General features: G+C 43.8%; 1 protein-coding gene across 2 annotated transcripts in view; it reads right to left on the bottom strand.

The window, feature by feature from the left end:
- The window catches only part of vps50 (VPS50 EARP/GARPII complex subunit), a 260494-nt gene that overhangs the window by 87444 nt on the left and 150107 nt on the right, over positions 1–22943 (bottom strand). For both annotated transcript variants that reach the window (XM_045694895.1, XM_045694896.1), the window contains exons 14-16: positions 4930–5021; positions 3940–4034; positions 3246–3344 (exon numbers count right to left, since the gene is read on the bottom strand). In XM_045694895.1, coding sequence (XP_045550851.1) covers positions 3246–3344; positions 3940–4034; positions 4930–5021 — 286 coding nt within the window. The remainder of the gene's footprint in view (positions 1–3245; positions 3345–3939; positions 4035–4929; positions 5022–22943) is intronic.

Genomic DNA, 22943 nt, shown 5'->3' with positions numbered 1-22943 from the left:
GAGAAGAAGTCAGCGTTTGCCGATTAACGACCGTTGCCATTTACTTTCAAGCACAAGAGCTCCTGGTCTCCCAGAGTCCCAGATGAAATGTGTGGATACAAACAGAGATATGTCACGGTAGGCATGGAGGGCTGTTTGTTGAGGGAGAAAGGACCGTCCATACACTGCTATGATCATCACCCCCCGCTTGCGAACCACCACACTCGCCGCCTCTCTTTTGGGGGTCAATATCAATTCATCCACAGGAAATGTCAGTATAAACATCAAACATTACAGAGTCCTGGTCCCCCAACTTACATGTGTTTGAATAAATGTCACAACACACTGTATGTCACAACACCGGCCAGTCATATCGCTGTTATAAGAAGGTGATGAGCTAGAGATAGTCATAATATGTGACACCTTTCAAATCAAATCAAATGTTCTTAGTCACATGTGCCGAATGCAACAGGTGAAATGCTTACTTACAAGCCCTTAACCAACACCGCAATTTAAAAATACCAATAAGAAGTAACAGTTACAAGTAGTTAAGGAGCAGCAGTAAAATAACAATAGCGAGACTATATACAGGGGGTACTGGTACAGAGTCAATGTGCGGGGGCACCGGTTAGTCAAGGTAATATGTACATGTAGGTAGAGTTAAAGTGACTATAAATAGATAATAACAGAAAGTAGCAGTGGCATAAGAGAGGGGGGCAATGCAAATAGTCTGAATAGTTTGATTAGATGTTCAGGATTCTTATGGCTTGGGGGTAGAAGCTGTTTAGAAGCCTCTTGGACCTAGACTTGGCGCTCCGGTACCGCTTGCCGTTCAGTAGCAGAGAGAACAGTCTATGACTAGGGTGGCTGGAGTCTTTGACAATTTTCCTTCCTCTGACACTGCCTGGTATAGAGATCCTGGATGGCAGGAATCTTGGCCCCAGTGATGTACTGGGCTGTTCGCACTACCCTCTGTAGTGCCTTGCAGTCGGAGGCCGAGCAGTTGCCATACAAGGCAGTGATGCAACCAGTTAGGATGCTCTCGATGGTGCAGCTGTAAAACCTTTTGAGGATCTGAGGATCCATGCCAAATCTTTTCAGTCTCCTGAGGGGGAATAGGTTTTGTCGTGCCCTCTTCACAACTGTCTTGGTGTGCTTGGACCATGTTAGTTTGTTAGTGATGTGGACACCAAGAAACTTGAAGCTCTCAACCTGCTCCACTACAGCCCTGTCGATGAGAATGGGGGTGTGCTCAGTCCTCCTTTTCCTGTAGTCCACAATCATCTCCTTTGTCTTGATCATGTTGAGGGAGAGGTTGTCCTGGTACCGCACTGCCAGGTCGCTGACCTCCTCCCTAAAGGCTGTCTCATCGATGTCGGTGATACCACTGTTGTGTCATCAGCAAACTTAATGATGGTGTTGGAGTCGTGCCTGGCCATGCAGTCATGAGTGAGTGCTTCTACACCTGCATTGCTTGCTGTTTGGGGTTTTAGGCTGGGTTTCTGTAGAGCACTTTGATATATCAGCTGAAGTAAGAAGGACTATATAAATACATTTGATTTGAATTTGATTTGAGTACAGGAGGGGACTGAGCACACACCCCCTGAGTGGCCCATGTGTTGAGGATCAGCGTTGCAGATGTGTTGTTACCTACCCTTACCACCTGGGGGCAGCACGTCAGGAAGTCCAGTATCCAGATGCAAAGTGAGGTGTTTAGTCCCAGGTCCTTAGCTTAGTGATGAGCTTTGAGGGCACTATGGTGTTGAACGTTGAGCTGTAGTCAATGAATAGCATTCTCACATAGGTGTTCCTTTTGTCCAGGTGGGAAAGGCCAGTGTGGAGTGCAATAGCAATCGCATCATCTGTGGATCTTTTAGGGCGGTATGCAAATTGGAGTGGGTCTAGGGTTTCTGGGATAATGGTGTTGATGTGAGCCATGACCAGCCTTTCAAAGCATTTCATGGCTACAGACTTGAGTGCTACGGGTCGGTAGTCATTTAGGAAGGTTAACTTAGTGTTCTTGGGCACAGGGACTATGATGGGCTGCTTAAAATTTGTTGGTATTACAGACTTGGACAGGGAGAGGTTGAAAATGTCTGTGAAGACACTTGCCAGTTGGTTAGCGCATGCTCGCAGTGCACGTCCTGGTAATCCGTCTGGCCCTGCGGCCTTGTGAATGTTGACCTGTTTAAAGGTCTTACATTGGCTGCGCAGAGCGTGATCACACAGTCGTCCGGAACAGCTGGTGCTCTCATGCATGTTTCAGTGTTATTTGCCTTGAAGCGAGCTTAGAAGTAGTTTAGCTCGTCTGGTAGGCTCGTGTCACTGGGCAGCTCTTGGCTGTGCTTCCCTTTGTAGTCTATAATGGTTTGCAAGCCGTGCCACATCCAACGAGCGGAATAAGTGATTTGGTATTCAAGCACACACAGAAGAGGAGGAGTGCAGTTGGTGCATGTGACAGAGCAGATATCTGGACATAGTTTCAGTTGAATCATTATAACAGTTCTGTGGTCAATTCAGTGGAGATAAAAACTAGCTACAATGTAATTTGCACCTCTAAGCCCAGGGGGCACAATATAAATGTTAATGTCAAAATGTGTTAATGCAGCCAGTGCGACATAATGAAGGCCCCACACAGTCTGCTGACGAGTAATGGCTTTGTGGCTGCATCCTAAGTTGTTGGGGATTCAGACAGAATGTGAAAATGATGCTTAGGGAGCGGAGGGCGAGCAGGGGCTTGGTGGTAGAGTGTCATAGTATTTCTAACAGGGAAAATGGGATCAAAGCAGAGTTGGCCACTGTCTCTGCCAATGTGGCTCTTCTCCTGTGTTGCTCTCTCATCCCTCTATCTCAGTCTCTCTTTGTCTTGCGTTTTATCTCTGTCTCTCTTGTATGTTCTCTCTGTCTCTCTTTATCTCGCTGTCTTGTCAGTCTTTCTCAACCTCTGTCTCACACTCGTATTCTCTCTCCACCTACCCCCTATTACATGTTATTTTTCTTTCTGATTACTATTTCTGTGAGTAGACTACTACTTATCATCTATAACACCTGACAGGTAATCACACAACTGATCAGTGCAGACATCTTCTGATATAATGCATTCATTTATAATGATATCCACTTATATTCAGGTTGGGGAGAACAATAATGATGTAAACAGACCATTGTTTTCCTGTGCAGATGGTGCGAACACACGTATCCAACCAGGAAAACATTCATATAACTTCGGCAAACATTCGCTAGCTAGGGCTAGGCAGGGAACTCACCTGTGGTAGTTCTTGAAGTAGTTTACGCTCTGACGTTTGATGGATTCCTGCAGCAACTCTGACTTACTGCCGCAGAACTCCTCCCCCACTTGCATCAGCCTGTGTGTGTGTGTGTGTGTGTGTGTGTGTGTGTGTGTGTGTGTGTGTGTGTGTGTGTGTGTGTGTGTGTGTGTTGCAGAGACAGAGAAACAGAAAGGATGGGGAGAGAAAGGAGGAACAATGCCAAATGAGATCGAAAGAACACAAATGCGAGGGAAAAATCATTCGCCAGTTGCTCCTGAATAGTTCAAGTTCCCTAATTAACCCCATAGAGTTACTTCACAGCCATGTGGCCCTGAGACTGATCCCTGAGGAACCCCTATTCTCTCTCTCCACTGACCCATAAGGACACAGCCGACCCAGAAACCCGATTCCTTAATTGACAAGCTTGTAAAGAGCCTGATTACGACCCTGTTCTGTTGGCAGAACAAGCCGATTCATTGATGCCCACATAACTCCCTCTCCGCTTTGGTGGTTGTTCATTTAAAACAAGGGGTTTCACATGGACTGGGGGACAGGGGGAAAGCTTGAGGTTTCGGTCCCATGTCCTTCAAACCAATTAGTGCTAATGAGGATGTGGTCGTAGAAACATAATTACTAGAACGGGTATCCCCATTCAATTCTATAATTATATTTCTCTGCTAGGCGTCATTACCTGCTGATAACATCCAAGACCACGATGAAGTCATCATATTTGAAGTTAGACATGTCTGTACCAAGTAGATAGGCTTTCACTTTCAGCTGAACTTCCTGTAGGAAGAGAATGGGAGGAAGATTTGACTATATTAAAGATTAGACTCATCTCCAGAGAAACTTTATTGTGGGTGAAGAGAATACTTGTTAGTGGGGGGTAGAAGGAGAGCGAGATGTGGGGGGGGCGAGAGAGAGCGAGATGTGGGGGGGCGAGAGAGAGCGAGATGTGGGGGCGAGAGAGAGCGAGATGTGGGGGGCGAGAGAGAGCGAGATGTGGGGGGCGAGAGAGAGCGAGATGTGGGGGGCGAGAGAGAGCGAGATGTGGGGGGCGAGAGAGAGCGAGATGTGGGGGCGAGAGAGAGCGAGATGTGGGGGGCGAGAGAGAGCGAGATGTGGGGGCGAGAGAGAGCGAGATGTGGGGGGCGAGAGAGAGCGAGATGTGGGGGGGAGAGAGAGCGAGATGTGGGGGCGAGAGAGAGAGCGAGATGTGGGGGGCGAGAGAGAGAGCGAGATGTGGGGGGGCGAGAGAGAGCGAGATGTGGGGGGGCGAGAGAGAGCGAGATGTGGGGGGGCGAGAGAGAGCGAGATGTGGGGCGGCGAGAGAGAGAGTGATGTGGAGCGAGAGTGAGCGAGAGAGCGAGAGAGCAAGAGAGCGAGAGAGGAGAGAGAGCGAGAGGAGAGAGAGCGAGAGAGGAGAGAGAGCGAGAGAGGAGAGAGAGCGAGAGAGGAGAGAGGAGAGAGAGGAGAGAGAGGAGAGAGCAAGAGAGAGGAGAGAGAGCAAGAGAGGAGAGAGAGCAAGAGAGGAGAGAGGGAGCGAGAGAGGAGAGAGGGAGAAACAGAGGAGAGAGGGAGCAACAGAGGAAAGAGGGAGCGACAGAGGAGAGAGGGAGCGACAGAGGAGAAAGGGAGGGAGCGAGAGAGGAGCGAGAGCGGAGAAAGCTTGTGTTCTGACCTGCCAAATTCGAGTGAGTCCATGCTCCAGCTTCTTCTTTACATAGCTGTGGTCCACAACCGCCTCCTCTGTGTCTGCAGCACCTGCTTCATCTGGGGACACAAAACACACAGTGATTCATAAATACATCACAACGAAGTACCAGGGCTTATTCTATCATCTGTTGTTGTTTTGTTAATAGGTGCTCATGATGTCAATTACTCATTCAGATGTATCTAGAACTGACTCTGGAAAAGATTGGACTGACCAGATTGGGGCAAATGAAAATATGGTGTACTTGCAATTGGAGAGTTGAAACTAGAAATGCAACAGACTGTTTCAACCCCATCTTAATAGTACCAGTAATACCTTTGCTTTTCAACATTTCTGTTTTGTTAGAGTAGCTTTAATATTGCCAATAGATTGTGGGTCCTATCAATGTAATTGTCTGAATCATTTCCAATCCTCCATATATTTAAACAAATATTATTTATTCTAATTGCCATATATTTTTCAACTGCAATGAAATGTTTCACAAAAGTTCTGAACATTTCTATTCTCATAGTTTCTACAGATTGTAAATTAAAGAGGAACATTTTTACTAACAGTCTTATTATAATATCGATCAATTGACTATGACTTTTCAAAATCACCCACCAAATCAAATCAAATTCTATTTGTCACATACACATGATTAGCAGATGTTAATGCGATTGTAGCGAAATGCTTGTGCTTCTAGTTCCGACCATGCAGTAATATCTAACAAGTAATCTAACAATTTCACAACTACCTTATACACACAAGTGTAAAGGAATGAATAAGAATATGTACATAAAAATATATATGGATGAGCGATGGGCAAATGGCATAGGCAAGATGCAGTAGATGGTATAGAGTACAGTACAGTGAGGTTATTTTCCTGACACCACACTCCGAGGGCCCTCACCTGCTTCCTGTAGGCCGTCTCGTCGTTGTTGGTAATCAAGCCTACCACTGTAGTGTCGTCTGCAAACTTGATGATTGAGTTGGAGGCGTGCATGGCCACGCAATCATGGGTGAACAGGGAGTACAGGAGAGGGCTGAGAACGAGCTTAATAACGAGTTTGAGGGTACTATGGTGTTAAATGCTGAGCTGTCATCGATGAACAGCATTCTTACATAGGTATTCCTCTTGTCTAGATGGGTTAGGGCAGTGTGCAGTGTGATTGCGATTGCATTGTCTGTGGACCTATTGGGGCAGTAGGCAAATTGGAGTGGGTCTAGGGTGTCAGGTAGGGTGGAGGTGATATGATCCTTGACGAGTCTCTCAAAGCACTTCATGATGACGGAGGCGAGTGCTACGGGGCGATAGTCATTTAGATCAGTTACCTTAGCTTTCTTGGGAACTGGAACAATGGTGGCCCTCTTGAAGCATGTGGGAACAGCAGCCTGGGATAAGGATTGATTGAATATGTCCGTAAACACACCAGCCAGCTGGTCTGCGCGTGCTCTGAGGACACGGCTAGGGACGCCGTCTGGGCCGGCAGCCTTGCGAGGGTTAACACGTTTAGTCACGTTGGCTGCGGTGAAGGAGAGCCCGCAGGTTTTGGTAGCGGGCTGTGTCGTTGGCACTGTACTGTCCTCAAAGCGAGCAAAGAAGTTGTTTAGCTTGTCAGGGTGCAGGACATCGTGGTCCGCGACGGGGTTGGATTTATTTTTGTAGTCCGTGATTGACTGTAGACCCTGCCACATACCTCTCGTGTCTGAACCGTTGAACTGCGACTATACTTTGTCTCTATACTGACGCTTAGCTTGTTTGATTGCCTTGCGGAAGGAATAGCAACACTGTTTATATTCGGTCATGTTTCCGGTCGCCTTGCCCTGATTAAAAGCAGTGGTTCGCGCTTTCAGTTTTGCATGAATGCTGCCATCAATCCATGGTTTCTGGTTGGGGAAGGTTTTATTAGTTGCTGTGGGTACAACATCACCGATGCACTTGCTAATAAACTCGCTCACCGAATCAGCGTATTCATCAATGTTATTATCCGACGCTATGCGGAACATATCCCAGTCCACATGATCGAAGCAATCTTGAAGCGTGGAATCAGATTGGTCGGACCAGCGTTGAACAGACCTGAGCACAGGCATTTCCTGTTTTAGTTTCTGTCTATAGGCTGGGAGCAACAAAATGGAGTCGTGGTCAGATTTTCCGAAAGGAGCAGCAGCGCCTCCTTCAACCTCAGGAGGCTGAAGAAATTCGGCTTGTCACCAAAAGCACTCACAAACTTTTACAGATGCACAATCGAGATCATCCTGTCGGGCTGTATCACCGCCTGGTACGGCAACTGCTCCGCCCACAACCGGAAGGCTCTCCAGAGGGTAGTGAGGTCTGCACAACGCATCCCTGGGGGCAAACTACCTGCCCTCCAGGACACCTACACCACCCGATGTCACAGGAAGGCCATAAAGATCATCAAAGACAACAACCACCCGAGCCACTGCCTGTTCACACCGCTATCATCCAGAAGGCGAGGTCAGTACAGGTGCATCAAAGCAGGGACCGAGAGACTGAAAAACAGCTTCTATCTCAAGGCCATCAGACTGTTAAACAGCCACCACTAACATTGAGTGGCTGCTGCCAACATACTGACTCAACTCCAGCCACTTTAATAATGTAAAGATTGATGAAAAATGTATCACTAGCCACTGTAAACAATGCCCTTCATATAATGTTTACATACCCTACATTACTCATCTCATATGTATATACTGTACTCTATACCATCTACTGCATCTTGATGTAATACATGTATCACTAGCCACTTTAAACAATGCCCTTCATATAATGTTTACATACCCTACATTACTCATCTCATATGTATATACTGTACTCTATACCATCTACTGCATCTTGATGTAATACATGTATCACTAGCCACTTTAAACAATGCCACTTTTATATGTTTACATACCCTGATTCACTCATCTCATATGTATATACTGTACTCGATACCATCTACTGCATCTTGCCTATGCCGTTCTGTACCATCACTCATTCATATTTTTTTATGTACATATTCTTCATTCCTTTACACTTGTGTGTATAAGGTAGTTGTTGTGAAATTGTTAGGTTTGATTATTCGTTGGTTTGATTATTCGTTGGTTATTACTGCATTGTCGGAACTAGAAGCACAAGCATTTCGCTACACTCGCATTAACATCTGCTAACCATGTGTATGCGATTTGATCGAAGAGAATTCTCTTGGTAGATAATGCGGTCGGCATTTGATTGTAAGGAATTCTAGGTCATGTGAGCAAAAGGACTTGAGTTCCTGTATGTTGTTATGATCACACCACGTCTCGTTAACCATAAGGCATACACCCCCGCCCTTCTTCTTACCAGAGAGATGTTTGTTTCTGTCGGCGCGATGCGTGAAGAAACCAGGTGGCTGTACATACTCCGATAGCGTGTCTCGAGTGAGCCACGTTTCAATTAAACAATGAACGTTACAATCTCTGATGTCTCTCTGGAAGGCAACCCTTGCTCGGATTTCATCTACCTTGTTGTCAAGAGACTGGACTTTGGCGAGTAGTAAACTCGGGAGCGGTGTGCCCGTCTACGGAGCCTGACCAGAAGACCACTTCTTCTGCCCCTTCTGTGGCGCCGGTGTTTTGGGTCGCCAGCTGGGATCCGATCCATTGTCCTGGGTGGTAGACCAAACAGAGGATCCACTTCGGGAAAGTCTTATTCCTGGTCGTAATGTTGGTAAGTTGACGTTGCTCTTATATCCAATAGTTCCTCCCGGCTGTACGTAATAAAACTGAAGATTTCCTGGGGTAACACCAGTGCCATTTGCAGAGTTAGCTCCAAGTAAATGTTGCGATTCTTCATACAAACCTGAACCTGTGACCAAAAACAAGCTACATATGGGCAGTAACAAAACAAGTGATCTAATGATTCTGTCTCTTCGCAGCAAAAACCGCAAATCTGGGATGGTTGTATCCCCCATATACAATACCAGTCAAAACTTTGGACACACCTAATCATTTAAGGGTTTTCTTTATTTTTACTATTTTCAACATTGTAGAATAATAGTGAAGACATCAAAACTATGACATAACACATATGGATTCATGTAGTAACCAAAAAAGTGTTAAACAACTCAAAATACATTTTAGATTCTTCAAAGTAGCCACCCTTTGTCTTGATGACAGCTTTGCACACTCTTGGCATTCTCTCAACCAACTTCCCCTGGAATGCTTTTCCAACAGTCTTGAAGGAGTTCCCACATATGCTGAGCAATTGTTGGCTGCTTTTCCTTCATTCTGCGGCCCAACTCAACCCAAACCATCTCAATTGGGTTGATTGTGGAGGCCAGGTCATCTGATGAAGCACTCCATCCCTCTCCTTGGTCAAATAGCCCTTACACAGGCTGGAGGGGTGTTTTGGGTCATTGTCCTGTTGAAAAACAAATGATAGTCCCACTACACGCAAACCAGATGGGATGTCGTATCGCTACAGAATGCTGTGGTAGCCATGCTGGTTAAGTGTGCCTTGAACTCTAAATAAAGTACAGACAGTGTCACCAGCAAAGCACGCCGACACCACCACCTCCATGCTTCATGGTGGGAACCACACATGTGAAGATCATCCGTTCACCTACTCTGCATCTCACAAAGACACGGCGGTTTGAACCTAAAATTTGGACTCATCAGACCAAATAACATATTTCCACCAGTGTAATATCCATTGCTCGTTTTTCTTGGCCCAAGCAAGTCTTTTCTTATTATTATTGGTGTCCTTTAGTAGTGTTTTTTTCTTTGCAGCAATTCGACCATGAAGGCCTGATTCACGCATTCTCCTCTGAACAGTTAATGTTGAGACGTGTCTGCTACTTGAACTCTGAGAAGCATTTGTTTGGGCTGCAATTTATGAGGCTGGTAACTCGAACGAACTTATCCTCTGCAGCAGAGGTAACTCTGGGTCTTCCTTTCCTGTGGCGGTCCTCATGAGAGCCAGTTTCATCATTCCGCTTGATGGTTTTTGCGACTGTACTTGAATAAACTTTCAAAGTTCTACATTTTCCGGATTGACTGACCTTCATGTTTATCTTTGCTTATTTGAGCTGTTCTTGCCATAATAGGGACTTGGTATTTTACCAAATAGGGCTATCTTCTGTATGACCCCAACCTTGGGGCGGCGGGTAGCCTAGTGGTTAGAGCCTTGGGCCAGTAATCATAAGGTAGCTAGATCGAATCCCCGAGCTGACAAGGAAGAAATCTGTTGTTCTGCCCCTGAACAAGGCAGTTAACCCACTGTTCCTAGGCCGTCATTGTAAATAAGAATTTGTTCCTAACTGACTTGTCTAGTTAAATAAAGGTTAAATAAAAATGTAAAAAATTGCCACAACAACTGATTAGCTCAAAACACATTCAGAAGTAAAGAAATTCCACAACTTAACAAGGCACACCTTTAAATTGAAATGCATTCCAGGTGTCTACCTCATGAAGCTGGTTGAGAAAATGCCAAGAGTGTGCAAAGCTGACAATAAGGTGAAGGGTGGCTACTTTGAAGAATCTCAAATATAAAATATATTTTTGATTTGTTTAACACTTTTTTGGTTACTACATGATTCCATATGTGTTACTTCATAGTTTTGATGTATTCACTATTATTCTACAATGTAGAAAATAGTAAAAATAAAGTAAAACTCAAATGAATAGGTGTGTCCAAACTTTTGACTGGTACTATACATATAATTTATAAGTAAAAAAATGGATGTAGCAACTACAGATTGCCTCTTTATCAAAAGTGAGCATGTGTCCATTAGGCCTATGGATTTATATATTTTATTAGCATGAATTAGATTGAGCAATGAAAGACCCACTATTATTCCATAGGTTGGGATCTGCACTATGCAGCTATTGCAAGAGCGCATTTTTCACTTGCTGTCCATTGATTTCAAAAACAATGGTTGATAGGCAGCTTAAACTTCTTGAATTCAACCATTATTGGGTTCAAACACACATTTAGATTTGTGAACAGCCATCCACAACAACCACAATCCATAAGGTGCAAATAGCTGAATGAGAAAGCAGCAGTAATAATAAGTGATATCCGTATCGCTGTAGACTACACCACTGCTGTCATCCTTACCTCCAAGCGTTTATTAAAGTTGAATAATCTTTGGATGCCGACATTATTCGCAACATTGGAAGACATAGCTTGAACTGTAGCCTACAAAAACCTATTCCTGCTCTTTTCCCGCTATCCATCAAACAAATTTGATCACACTGACTTGTGATCAGACTCGCTCAGATGGAATAAATTTAAACTTGCGCCTTCTTTCAATGCTGATTTGAATGTCATTGAGAGAACAGAGAAGTGACAAAGATTTTTTCGCAAACACCCTTACTGAATTTAAAAGTAATCCTTGAAGTAATCTGTTTTTCATAGGTATATGTAATCTGATTACAATATTTCGTTACTTTTTTGTAATCCCTTACATGTGACGGATTACATGTAATCCGTTACTCCCCAACTCTGATCATTACACAGGTGCACCTTGTGCTGGGGAAATAAAAGGCCACTCTAAAATGTGCAGTTGTGTCACACAACTCAGTGCCACAAATGTCTCAAGTGGAGAGAGCATGCAATTGGCATACAGACTGCAGGAATGTCCAACTGAGCTGTTGCCAGAGAATTGAATGTTCATTTCTCTACCATAAAATGCTTCCAACGTCGTTCTAGAGAATTTGGCGGTACATCCAACCGGCCTCAAAACCGCAGACCACGTGTAACCACGCCTGCCCAGGAACTCTACATCCAGCTGCTTCACCTATGGGATGGTCTGAGACCAGCCACCCGGACAGCAGATGAAACTGAGGAGTATTGGATCTGATTTTAATAACTGACATTTCAATATTCATAATAAATAGATAGTGGAAAACCTTGTTTTACTCCTCGACAGTATAATACTTTCAGAAGTAGCCATTATTTACTATTTTACACCTGGGGTTACTGAATTTAAGAGTAACATCTCCCACCCCCATCCTCGCAGCAGTAACAGTGTCATCTTTCCTTCTCCACCCCATTATACTAACCGTAATTTACAACCCCCACGCCAACAGTAATGTTGGCAGCCGTCCACATTAGCCATCATGCTACTGATGAGCCCCATTTCCATACCCTCCTCATTAGGCTCAGTGTTTCCTCTGTAGATGATGAGATGACAGGAACAGAACAGCGGGAAAGAGACATACGTTACAGCCATTGTCATGTCATTCAGACAGACACTAAAGAGGTCACAGCGCCTTTCTCTGCCAGCCAGCCTCGCCAGGCATCACATCAGAGAGAGAAGAAGAGCAGGAGAGAGGAGGAAAACTGGCTAAAACCTGAAGACTTCCTGTATATGAGCGTAGGGGAATGTTGCCTACCCTCTGCAGTCAATAACAAATAGCTGCAATTTATACGATTGAGAAGATTCCATTGAAGTAATACAATTCTTCTCGGTGACACCCGGTGAAGTTCTCTCCATTTCATCATTCCCTCCATATGAAATGACAGAGCCCAACAGTTCTGAGACAAGAAGCAACACATTGAGGAAACTCTGGATGAGACAGCAGAGATCAGTCTCAGGACTATCCCTCACACAGACGGAAAAGCAACACCTTACTCGATTTTACACAACGTATTGATGGCGACCTCCTGTTTGCATCCAAACAGTCCCAGGCTGTCGTCAGTCAACCCTGTATCAAATCAAATGTTATTTGTCACATGCGCCGAATACAACAGGTCTAGACCTTAGTGAATTGCTTACTTACAAGCCCTTAACCAACAATTATCAAGGAACCTACCAGGTGCAACCCTAAATCTGTAATCATGGGCACCGTCATAGATATCATCCTGACCAACTTGCCCTCTAAATACACCTCTGCTGTCTTCAACCAGGATCTCAGCGATCACTGCCTCATTGCCTGCGTGCGTAATGGGTCCACGGTCAAACGACCACCCCTCATCACTGTCAAATGCTCCCTAAAACACTTCAGCGAGCAGGCCTTTCTAATAGACCGGATATCCTGGAAGGATATTGACCTCATCCCATCAGTAGAGGATGCCTGGTTGCTCTTCAAAGTGCTTTCCTTTCTATCTTAAATAAGCATGCCCCATTCAAAAAAATGTAGAACTAAGAACAGATATAGCCCTTGGTTCACCCAAGACTTGACTGCCCTTGACCAGCACAAAAACATCCTGTGGCGTTCTGCATTAGCATCGAATAGCACCCACAATATGCAACTTTTCAGGGAAGTCAGGAACCAATATACTCAATCAGTTTGGAAAGCTAAGGCTAGCTTTTTCAAACAGAAATTTTCTTCCTGTGGCAACTAATTCCAAAATGTTTTGGGACACTGTAAAGTCCATGGAGAATAAGAGCACCTCCTCCCAGGCTGCCCACTGCACTGAGGATAGGAAACACTGTCACCACCGATAAATCTACGATAATCGATAATTTCAAAAAGCATTTACTACGGCTGGCCATGCTTTCCACCTGGCTACCCCTACCCGACGAACATCTCAGCACCCTCTGCAGCACCCTCTGAAGCAACTTGCCCAAACCCAAAGCATGCCCAAAGTAAAATGCCTGCTACTCAGGCCCAAAAGCTAGAGTATGCATATAATTCGTCGATTTGGATAGAAAACACTCTGAAGTTTCTAAAACTGTTTGAATGATGTCTGAGTATAACAGAACTCATATGGCAGGCAAAAACCTGAGAAAAAATCCAACCAGGAAGTGGGAAATCTGAGGTTTGTAGTTTTTCAAGTGATTGTCTATCCAATATACAGTGTCTGTGGGGTCATATTGCACTTCCTAAGGCTTCCACTAGATGTCAACAGTCTTTAGAACGTTGTTTCAGGCTTCTACTGTGAAGGGGGAGAGAATAAGAGCTGATTGTATCAGGTGTCTGAAAAATTGGCATGAGCTCAATCATGCGCGTGGCGGTGAGAGCGAGCTGCCTTTCCTTTCAATTCTAAAGACAAAGGAATTGTCCGGTTGGAATATTATTGAAGATTTATGATAAAAACATCCTAAAGATTGATTCTATACATCGTTTGACATGTTTCTACGAACTGTAATGCAACTATTTTGACATTTCATCTGGACTAAACTCGCGCGCTTAGTGAATTTGAAGTGCTGGACTAAAACGCGCGAACAAGATGGAGGTATTTGGACATAAAGATGAATTTTATCAAACAAAACAAACATTTATTGTGGAACTGGGATTCCTGGGAGTGCATTCCGATGAAGATCAAAGGTAAGTGAATATTTATAATGCTATTTCTGACTTTTGTTGACTCCACAACATGGCGGATATCTGTATGGCTTGTTTTGGTGTCTGAGCGCTGTACTCAGATTATTGCAAAGTTTGCTTTCGCCGTAACGCTTTTTTTGAAATCTGACACAGCGGTTGCATTGAGCAATTTAACTATAATTCTGTGCATAACACTTGTATCTTTTATCAAAGTTTATGATGAGTATTTCTGTAAATTTATGTGCTCAGTCACCAGAAGTTTTGGAGGCAAAACATTTCACGCCAATGTAAAATGGGGTTTTTGGATATAAATATGAACTTTATCGAGCAAAACATACATGTATTGTGTAACATGAAGCCCTATGAGTGCCATCTGATGAAGATCATCAAAGGTTAGTGATTCATTTTAGCTGTATTTCTGGTTTTTGTGACCCCTCTTCTTGTTTGGAAAATGTCTGTGGTTTTTCTTATCCAGGTGCTGTCCTAACATAATCTAATGCTATGCTTTCGCCGTAAAGCCTTTTTGAAATCGGACACTGTGGTTGGATTAATGAGAAGTCTATCTAGCGTCCCACATTTCCTAGACAGGTTTTAATGTCTAATATGCTGTGTATTGATGTCTGAATGTCTAACACGGTGTGTATTGATATCGGCGTAGCTAATATGATGTGTATTGATGTCTGAATGTCTAACACGGTGTGTATTGATATCGGCGTAGCTAATATGATGTGTATTGATGTCTGCGAGTCTAATATGGTGTGTATTGATGTCTGTGTGTCTAATATGATGTGTATTGATATCGGCGTAGCTAATATGATGTGTATTGATGTCTGCGAGTCTAATATGGTGTGTATTGATGTCTGTGTGTCTAATATGGTGTGTATTGATGTCTGTGTGTCTAATATGATGTGTATTGATGTCTGTGTGTCTAATATGATGTGTATTGATGTCTGTGTGTCTAATATGATGTGTATTGATGTCTGTGTGTCTAGTATGATGTGTATTGATGTATTTGTGTTTAATATGATGTGTATTGATGTCTGCGTGTTTAATATGATGTGTATTGATGTCTACATGTTTAATATGTGTATTGATGTCTACATGTTTAATATGTGTATTGATGTCTACATGTTTAATATGTGTATTGATGTCTACATGTTTAATATGATTTGTATTGATGTCTGCGTGTTTAATATGATGTGTATTGATGTGAGTGCACATTAAGCAGTGAAGGATGAAGGTAACCTGTTGTAGAAATCACTGGCTGGCTACAGTACATCTCAAGGGGAACCATAAAACATGGGGTATTTGGAGAATAAACATTGAATTCCACTGAAAGAAAACGGTTGAGCTTGAGGTGACCTTTAAACTTCGTTGGAGGGGCCTGAGAGAGGCCCTACAGAGACCCTACAGCTCTGAAGGGCAATTTCGTCACAGAACCGCCGCAGTGGAAAAGCGCACCCAGACACACACACCATAACAGACACAGACATCAATACACACCATATCAGACACAGACATCAAATCAGACACAGCAAGCCGGGACAAATTAAGGAGAAAAAGACCTTGCCGGCATGAAGTTAATATCAACCTGAGCCAAGGTAACGCTGAAGTGGGTAAACTACACTTGTCTTTTTTTTGTACCAGCCACATAAGATGAAAACGGTAAACCACTACCATCCTCTGAGAGCACTTACATTAACCTTGAATAAAAAAGAGAAGAAAAACTCAAGATGTGACCTAGATGATGACCAGTGGTGGTTGGTGCCATTTAAGATGAGGGAGGACGATTATTTTGATTCAGCGTGGCATTATATTTCTATTACAGCATATTGGATGACAGTCATTCATATTCCATTCACCCAGCTCAATGTGACATCAATAGGCTTAGGCTACTACATGATACTTGAATTTTCCCTGTACAAATCATGAGGTTGCTACAACCTAGCCTACGAATGAAAGTAGGTGCACAGGTCGAGAGAATTCAATACCGTCTTGCACACTCTTGCCTGCATCTAGCTGATCTAGGGTGTTATCATTAGTCCAACAGTTGCAAACGAGTTTCAATTGGACAAATGTAGGTATGTTTATCCCCATTTCGTTCTGTTTGCTTCCGTTCAAGAAACGTTTTTCAACAGAATCGGCGGAATGAATACACCCCTGATCACACGCAAACACAGTTCACTTTCATAGCAGCCACAAAAATACCATGATCACTTTGCTCCTTGTATATACACTGCTCAAAAAAATAAAGGGAACACTTAAACAACACATCCTAGATCTGAATGAAATAAATAATCTTATTAAATACTTTATTCTTTACATAGTTGAATGTGCTGACAACAAAATCACACAAAAATAATCAATGGAAATCCAATTTATCAACCCATGGAGGTCTGGATTTGGAGTCACACTCAAAATTAAAGTGGAAAACCACACTACAGGCTGATCCAACTTTGATGTAATGTCCTTAAAACAAGTCAAAATGAGGCTCAGTAGTGTGTGTGGCCTCCACGTGCCTGTATGACCTCCCTACAACGCCTGGGCATGCTCCTGATGAGGTGACGGATGGTCTCCTGAGGGATCTCCTCCCAGACCTGGACTAAAGCATCCGCCAACTCCTGGACAGTCTGTGGTGCAACGTGGCGTTGGTGATGGAGCGAGACATGATGTCCCAGATGTGCTCAATTGGATTCAGGTCTGGGGAACGGGCGGGCCAGTCCATAGCATCAATGCCTTCCTCTTGCAGGAACTGCTGACACACTCCAGCCACATGAGGTCTAGCATTGTCTTGCATTAGGAGGAACCCAGGGCCAACTGCACCAGCATATGGTCTCACAAGGGGTCTGAGGATCTCATCTCAGTACCTAATGGCAATCAGGCTACCTCTGGCGAGCACATGGAGGTGCAGTTGGCTGTGCGGTGCGGCCCCCTAAAAAAATGCCACCCTACACCATGACTGACCCACCGCCAAACCGGTCATGCTGGAGGATGTTGCAGGCAGCAGAACGTTCTCCACAGCGTCTCCAGACTCTGTCACGTGCTCAGTGTGAACCTGCTTTCATCTGTGAAGAGCACAGGGCGCCAGTGGCGAATTTGCCAATCTTGGTGTTCTCTGGCAAATGCCAAACGTCCTGCACGGTGTTGGGCTGTAAGCACAACCCCCACCTGTGGACGTCGGGCCCTCATACCACCCTCATGGAGTCTGTTTCTGACCGTTTGAGCAGACACATGCACATTTGTGGCCTGCTGGAGGTCATTTTGCAGGGCTCTGGCAGTGCTCCTCCTGCTCCTCCTTGCACAAAGGCGGAGGTAGCGGTCCTGCTGCTGGGTTGTTGCCCTCCTACGACCTCCTCCACGTCTCCTGATGTACTGGCCTGTCTCCTGGTAGCGCCTCCATGCTCTGGACACTACGCTGACAGACACAGCAAACCTTCTTGCCACAGCTCGCATTGATGTGCCATCCTGGATGAGCTGCACTACCTGAGCCACTTGTGTGGGTTGTAGACTCCGTCTCATGCAACCACTAGAGTGAAAGCACCGCCAGCATTTAAAAGTGACCAAAACATCAGCCAGGAAGCATAGGAACTGAGAAGTGGTCTGTGGTCCCCACCTGCAGAACCACTCCTTTATTGGGGGTGTCTTGCTAATTGCCTATAATTTACACCTGTTGTCTATTCCATTTGCACAACAGCATGTGAAATTTATTGTCAATCAGTGTTGCTTCCTAAGTGGACAGTTTGATTTCACAGAAGTGTGATTGACTTGGAGTTACATTGTGTTGTTTAAGTGTTCCCTTTATTTTTTTGAGCAGTGTATATTTCCTTCTCGCAAATATCTATACACTCTCCTCCTCTCACCTTTTCCCTTCGCTTGTGGACTTCAGTGCACAACACATCAGCTGTCTGTGACCAGGCAAAAAAAAAACTTTACAAGCCAAACTTACATATCATGACCGCTAACCACTACACACAGCCTACATTGTTGTCATGTCATAGTCAACATAGCTACTAGAATTAACACGTTAGTAAACCCACTACAATCATGCAGTACAGTGTACAGTCAGAAAGCAGTTACACCGGCTGGGCCCGGTGGCAATAAATTAATAAAACCAAAAGCTTACCTTGACTTGGAAGAGTTCCAGTATTGGATAACGATAGCCAGCTAGCTAACATAGCATCCCTCTCTGTTTGAGCCGGGTGTTGAGTAGGCAAAACTGTCTGACTGCATTTTCTATCTAAGTGAAAGCAAAATATATATAATATATATATAGCTCTCACCGAATATAGCTCTCGCTCTTCTTTCTCCTTAATTTTGGAAGAAATGAATTTGTTCAAAACTGTTCAACTTTTGTCTTTCTCTCTTTGAATCAACTACTCACCACATTTTATGCACTGCAGTGCTAGCTAGCTGTAGCTTTCGGTATGATATTCATTCTCTGATCTTTTGATTGGGTGGACAACATGTCAGTTCATGCTGCAAGAGCTCTGACAGGTTGGAGGACGTCCTCCGGAAGTTGTCATAATTACTGTGTACGTCTACGGAAGCAGGTAACAACCATGAGCCTCCTAGGTTTTGTATTGAAGTCAATGTACCCAGAGGAGGACAGAAACTAGCTGAGACTGCTGTTTAGGCTACTGTAGACCATTGCAAAACAGTGTGTTTAAATCAATTATTTGGTGACGAATATGTTTAGTATAGTTTTATCTAAAAATGTTACCTTTTTTAATGTTACATTTATTTTTTTTATTTTTTTACATGAAATTTACTGAGGAGGATGGTCCTCCCCTTCCTCCTCTGTGGAGCCTCCACTAATAAAGACAGCAGTTGGAAAGGCTCGGTCTTTTGGAGTGACATCCCTACCTAATGAAACCTCTAGTTATAGAAAGTGGTACATATTCAGGGATGTGATACAGTTATGGAATATAATCCAGGGAATATGAAGCAGGGTATAAAAGGGGTTAGTTCTTACAGAAAAGGTGCTAACTGCCAGTCTGTATAATCTCCCAGACCATCCCAGAATAGAACATTGGGTTGTGTTCATTATGCCCCAAACGGAAGAAAACAGACAAACAGGGAGGGACTTAATGGATTTGTCCAATAAGTGTGCTCTACTGAACAAAACCCTGAAGTTAATCTCACCTGAACAATGATCGAGAACAATATGACATAACAGAAAAAATAAACAAGCTACTGGAAAACTCAGGTACTATAAACGGGTGCCCATTCGTGGCTAGTTTCACCTTGTGAGGGCTTTTGGCTCCACTTGACATTTTCCCACAAAACATTGTTATTTTTATCTGTCTTTGTGCAGACTGGAGCTTCATCCAGAGGACTTGGACAACTAGTCTTTTGACATGAACTGCTGTCAGAGTGTGGACAGAAGCTGACATCTGCACTGACCCATTCCAACTGGGAAGTTTAAAATCGGAAAGAGAGACTCTTCATTTGAAAATAATTAATCCGAAACTCTCCTTTTAATCCCCTTGATATGTATTATATCAATAATACTCCTTCCATTATTTAAATCAAATACACAATATTAACTATATTGCAGACCTGTTTAATACGATATAAGCTATGCATTTAACTAATATTTTGCCATCAAAACACTGAAGAGTGAGAGGCCTCCAATTTTCTAGGTGAACTGGATGTTTATATCAAACCTACTCTCCACATATCCTATTGACTGATTGTTAATGGAAAACTGTGCAGCATCAACACTGCAGCCATACTGACAGAAGTTCTGGAAGTGTCAAACTCAGAGGTGACGGTGAGACAGACAGCCAAATGACACAGAAGGCTATACAGACACTGTCTCCCAAGATGTAGTTCACTTTTTACACCCACCCATGACTCACACACACCCACCCACCCGCTCAGGTCAACCAAAATGGTGTCCAAAGCTCTGACAGAATTAGAGAAACATGGAGAAAGTCATTAGAACAGAGCCTAACAGAGCAGAAAATAACAGAAGCAGAGCAAAGCAGAAAAGACAACAGAGCAGAACAGAGCCAGACAGACGCAGGAAAGTGTCTTTGGACAGTGTTCATAATTCAGATGAGATGTTCGAGCTGTTTCTTAGATTTTACAGATATACTAATGACCATATTTATCTCAAATCAAAATATATTGGTCACATACGAGTGTTTAGCAGATGTTATTGCAGGTGTAGCAAAATGCTTGTGTTTCTAGCTCCAACAGTGCAGCAATATCTAACAATTTCACAACAATACATACAAATCTAAGTAAAGGAATGGAATTAAGAATATATAAATATTTGGACGAGCAATGTCAGAGCGGCAGAGACTAAGATACAGTAAAATAGAATACAGTATATACATATCAGATGTGTAGTGCAAAATATGTAAACATTAAAGTGGCCAGTGATTTCAAGTCTATGTACAGTGGGGGAAAAAAGTATTTGATCCTCTGCTGATTTTGTACGTTTCCCACTGACAAAGAAAGGATCAGTCTATAATTTTAATGGTAGGTTTATTTGAACAAATCCAGAAAAACGCATGTCAAAAATGTTATAAAAGGATTTGCATTTTAATGAGGGAAATAAGTATTTGACCCCTCTGCAAAACATGACTTAGTACTTGGTGGCAAAACCCTTGTTGGCAATCACAGAGGTCAGACGTTTCTTGTAGTTGGCCACCAGGTTTACACACATCTCAGGAGGGATTTTGTCCCACTCCTTTTGCAGATCTTCTCCAAGTCATTGTTTCGAGGCTGACGTTTGGCAACTCGAACCTTCAGCTCCCTCCACAGATTTTCTATGGGATTAAGGTCTGGAGACTGGCTAGGCCACTCCAGGACCTTAATGTGCTTCTTCTTGAGCCACTCCTTTGTGGCCTTGGCCGTGTGTTTTGGGTCATTGTCATGCTGGAATACCCATCCACGACCCATTTTCAATGCCCTGGCTGAGGGAAGGAGGTTCTCAACCAAGATTTGACAGTACATGGCCCCGTCAAATGATGCGGTGAAGTTGTCCTGTCCCCTTAGCAGAAAAACACCCCCAAAGCATAATGTTTCCACATCCATGTTTGATGGTGGAGATGGTGTTCTTGGGGTCATAGGCAGCATTCCTCCTCCTCCAAACACGGCGAGTTGAGTTGATGCCAAAGAGCTCCATTTTGGTCTCATCTGACCACAACACTTTCACCCAGTTGTCCTCTGAATCATTCAGATGTTCATTGGCAAACTTCAGACGGCATGTATATGTATTGTTGAGCAGGGGGACCTTGCGGGCGCTGCAGGATTTAAATCCTTCACGGCGTAGTGTGTTACCAATTGTTTTCTTGGTGACTATGGTCCCAGCTGCCTTGAGATCATTGACAAGATCCTCCCGTTTAGTTCTGGGCTGATTCCTCACCGTTCTCATGATCATTGCAACTCCACGAGGTGAGATCTTGCATGGAACCCCAGGCCGAGGGATATTGACAGTTCTTTTGTGTTTCTTCCATTTGCGAATAATCGCACCAAATGTTGTCACCTTCTCACCAAGCTGCTTGGCGATGGTCTTGTAGCCCATTCCAGCCTTGTGTAGGTCTACAATCTTGTCCCTGACATCCTTGGAGAGCTCTTTGGTCTTCGCCATGGTGGAGAGTTTGGAATCTGATTGATTGATTGCTTCTGTGGAGAGGTGTCTTTTATACAGGTAACAAGCTGCGGTTAGGAGCACTCCATTTAAGAGTGTGGTCATAATCTCAGCTCGTTACCTGTATAAAAGACACCTGGGAGCCAGAAATCTTTCTGATTGAGAGGGGGTCAAATACTTATTTCCCTCATTAAAATGCAAATCAATTTATAACATTTTTGACATGCGTTTTTCTGGATATTTTTGTTGTTATTCTGTCTCTCACTGTTCAAATAAACCTAACATTAAAATTATAGACTGATCCTTTCTTTATCAGTGGGCAAACGTACAAAATCAGCAGGGGATCAAATACTTTTCTCCCCCACTGTATACAGGGCAGCAGCCTCTAAGGTGCTAGTGATGGCTATTTAACAGTCTGATGGCCTTGAGATGGAAGCTGTTTTTCAGTCTCTCGGTCCCAGCTCTGACGCACCTGTGCTGACCTCGCCTTCTGGATGATAGCGGTGTGAACAGGCAGTGGCTCGGGTGGTTGTTGTCCTGGAGGGCAGGTAGTTTGCCCTAGGTGATGCGTTGAGCAGACCGCACCACCCTCTGGAGAGCCCTCTTAACTAGAATACTAACATTTGGTGGGTGCTTATGTTTGGCCTATTTCAGACATGTACAAGTGTGTATTGATACGCATGTGTGAATTAGAAATGTGTTTCGGCATATCCCAACTCCCGAGACACCCTTGGAGGGTGGGGTGTTGTCATACTGATTTGTCACAACTCTGCTGAGAGTGAATTTTGCTGTTGTTATTATCATAATGCATTTCCAGCGCTGAGTGATGAAAGTAGGCAACTCTCTAACTGATCATGAATACAGATAGACACAATCAGTGTAAAGAGCATGTGATGTCAGACATATGACGGCTCATCATAGCTACTCATTTTAAATAATGCATTTCCTGATTTGTAAGATGAATCTCATAATTTGTCACATCTTGGTTTGTCTGATTGGAATTGTCACTTTGACTGGCCCGACAGTGTTCTAAAATCTATACCCCACCCCCCTTTAAAATGATCAGTACATAATCTGCGTCACTGCAGTTTGATTACCGACCTTTCCTACCTTTACTCTAATGACAACACGACAACTGCAT

Source organism: Salmo salar, chromosome ssa14 (assembly GCF_905237065.1).
Source record: "Salmo salar chromosome ssa14, Ssal_v3.1, whole genome shotgun sequence".
Classification (NCBI taxonomy): domain Eukaryota; kingdom Metazoa; phylum Chordata; class Actinopteri; order Salmoniformes; family Salmonidae; genus Salmo; species Salmo salar.
This window is presented reverse-complemented; position numbering and strand designations above follow the sequence as displayed.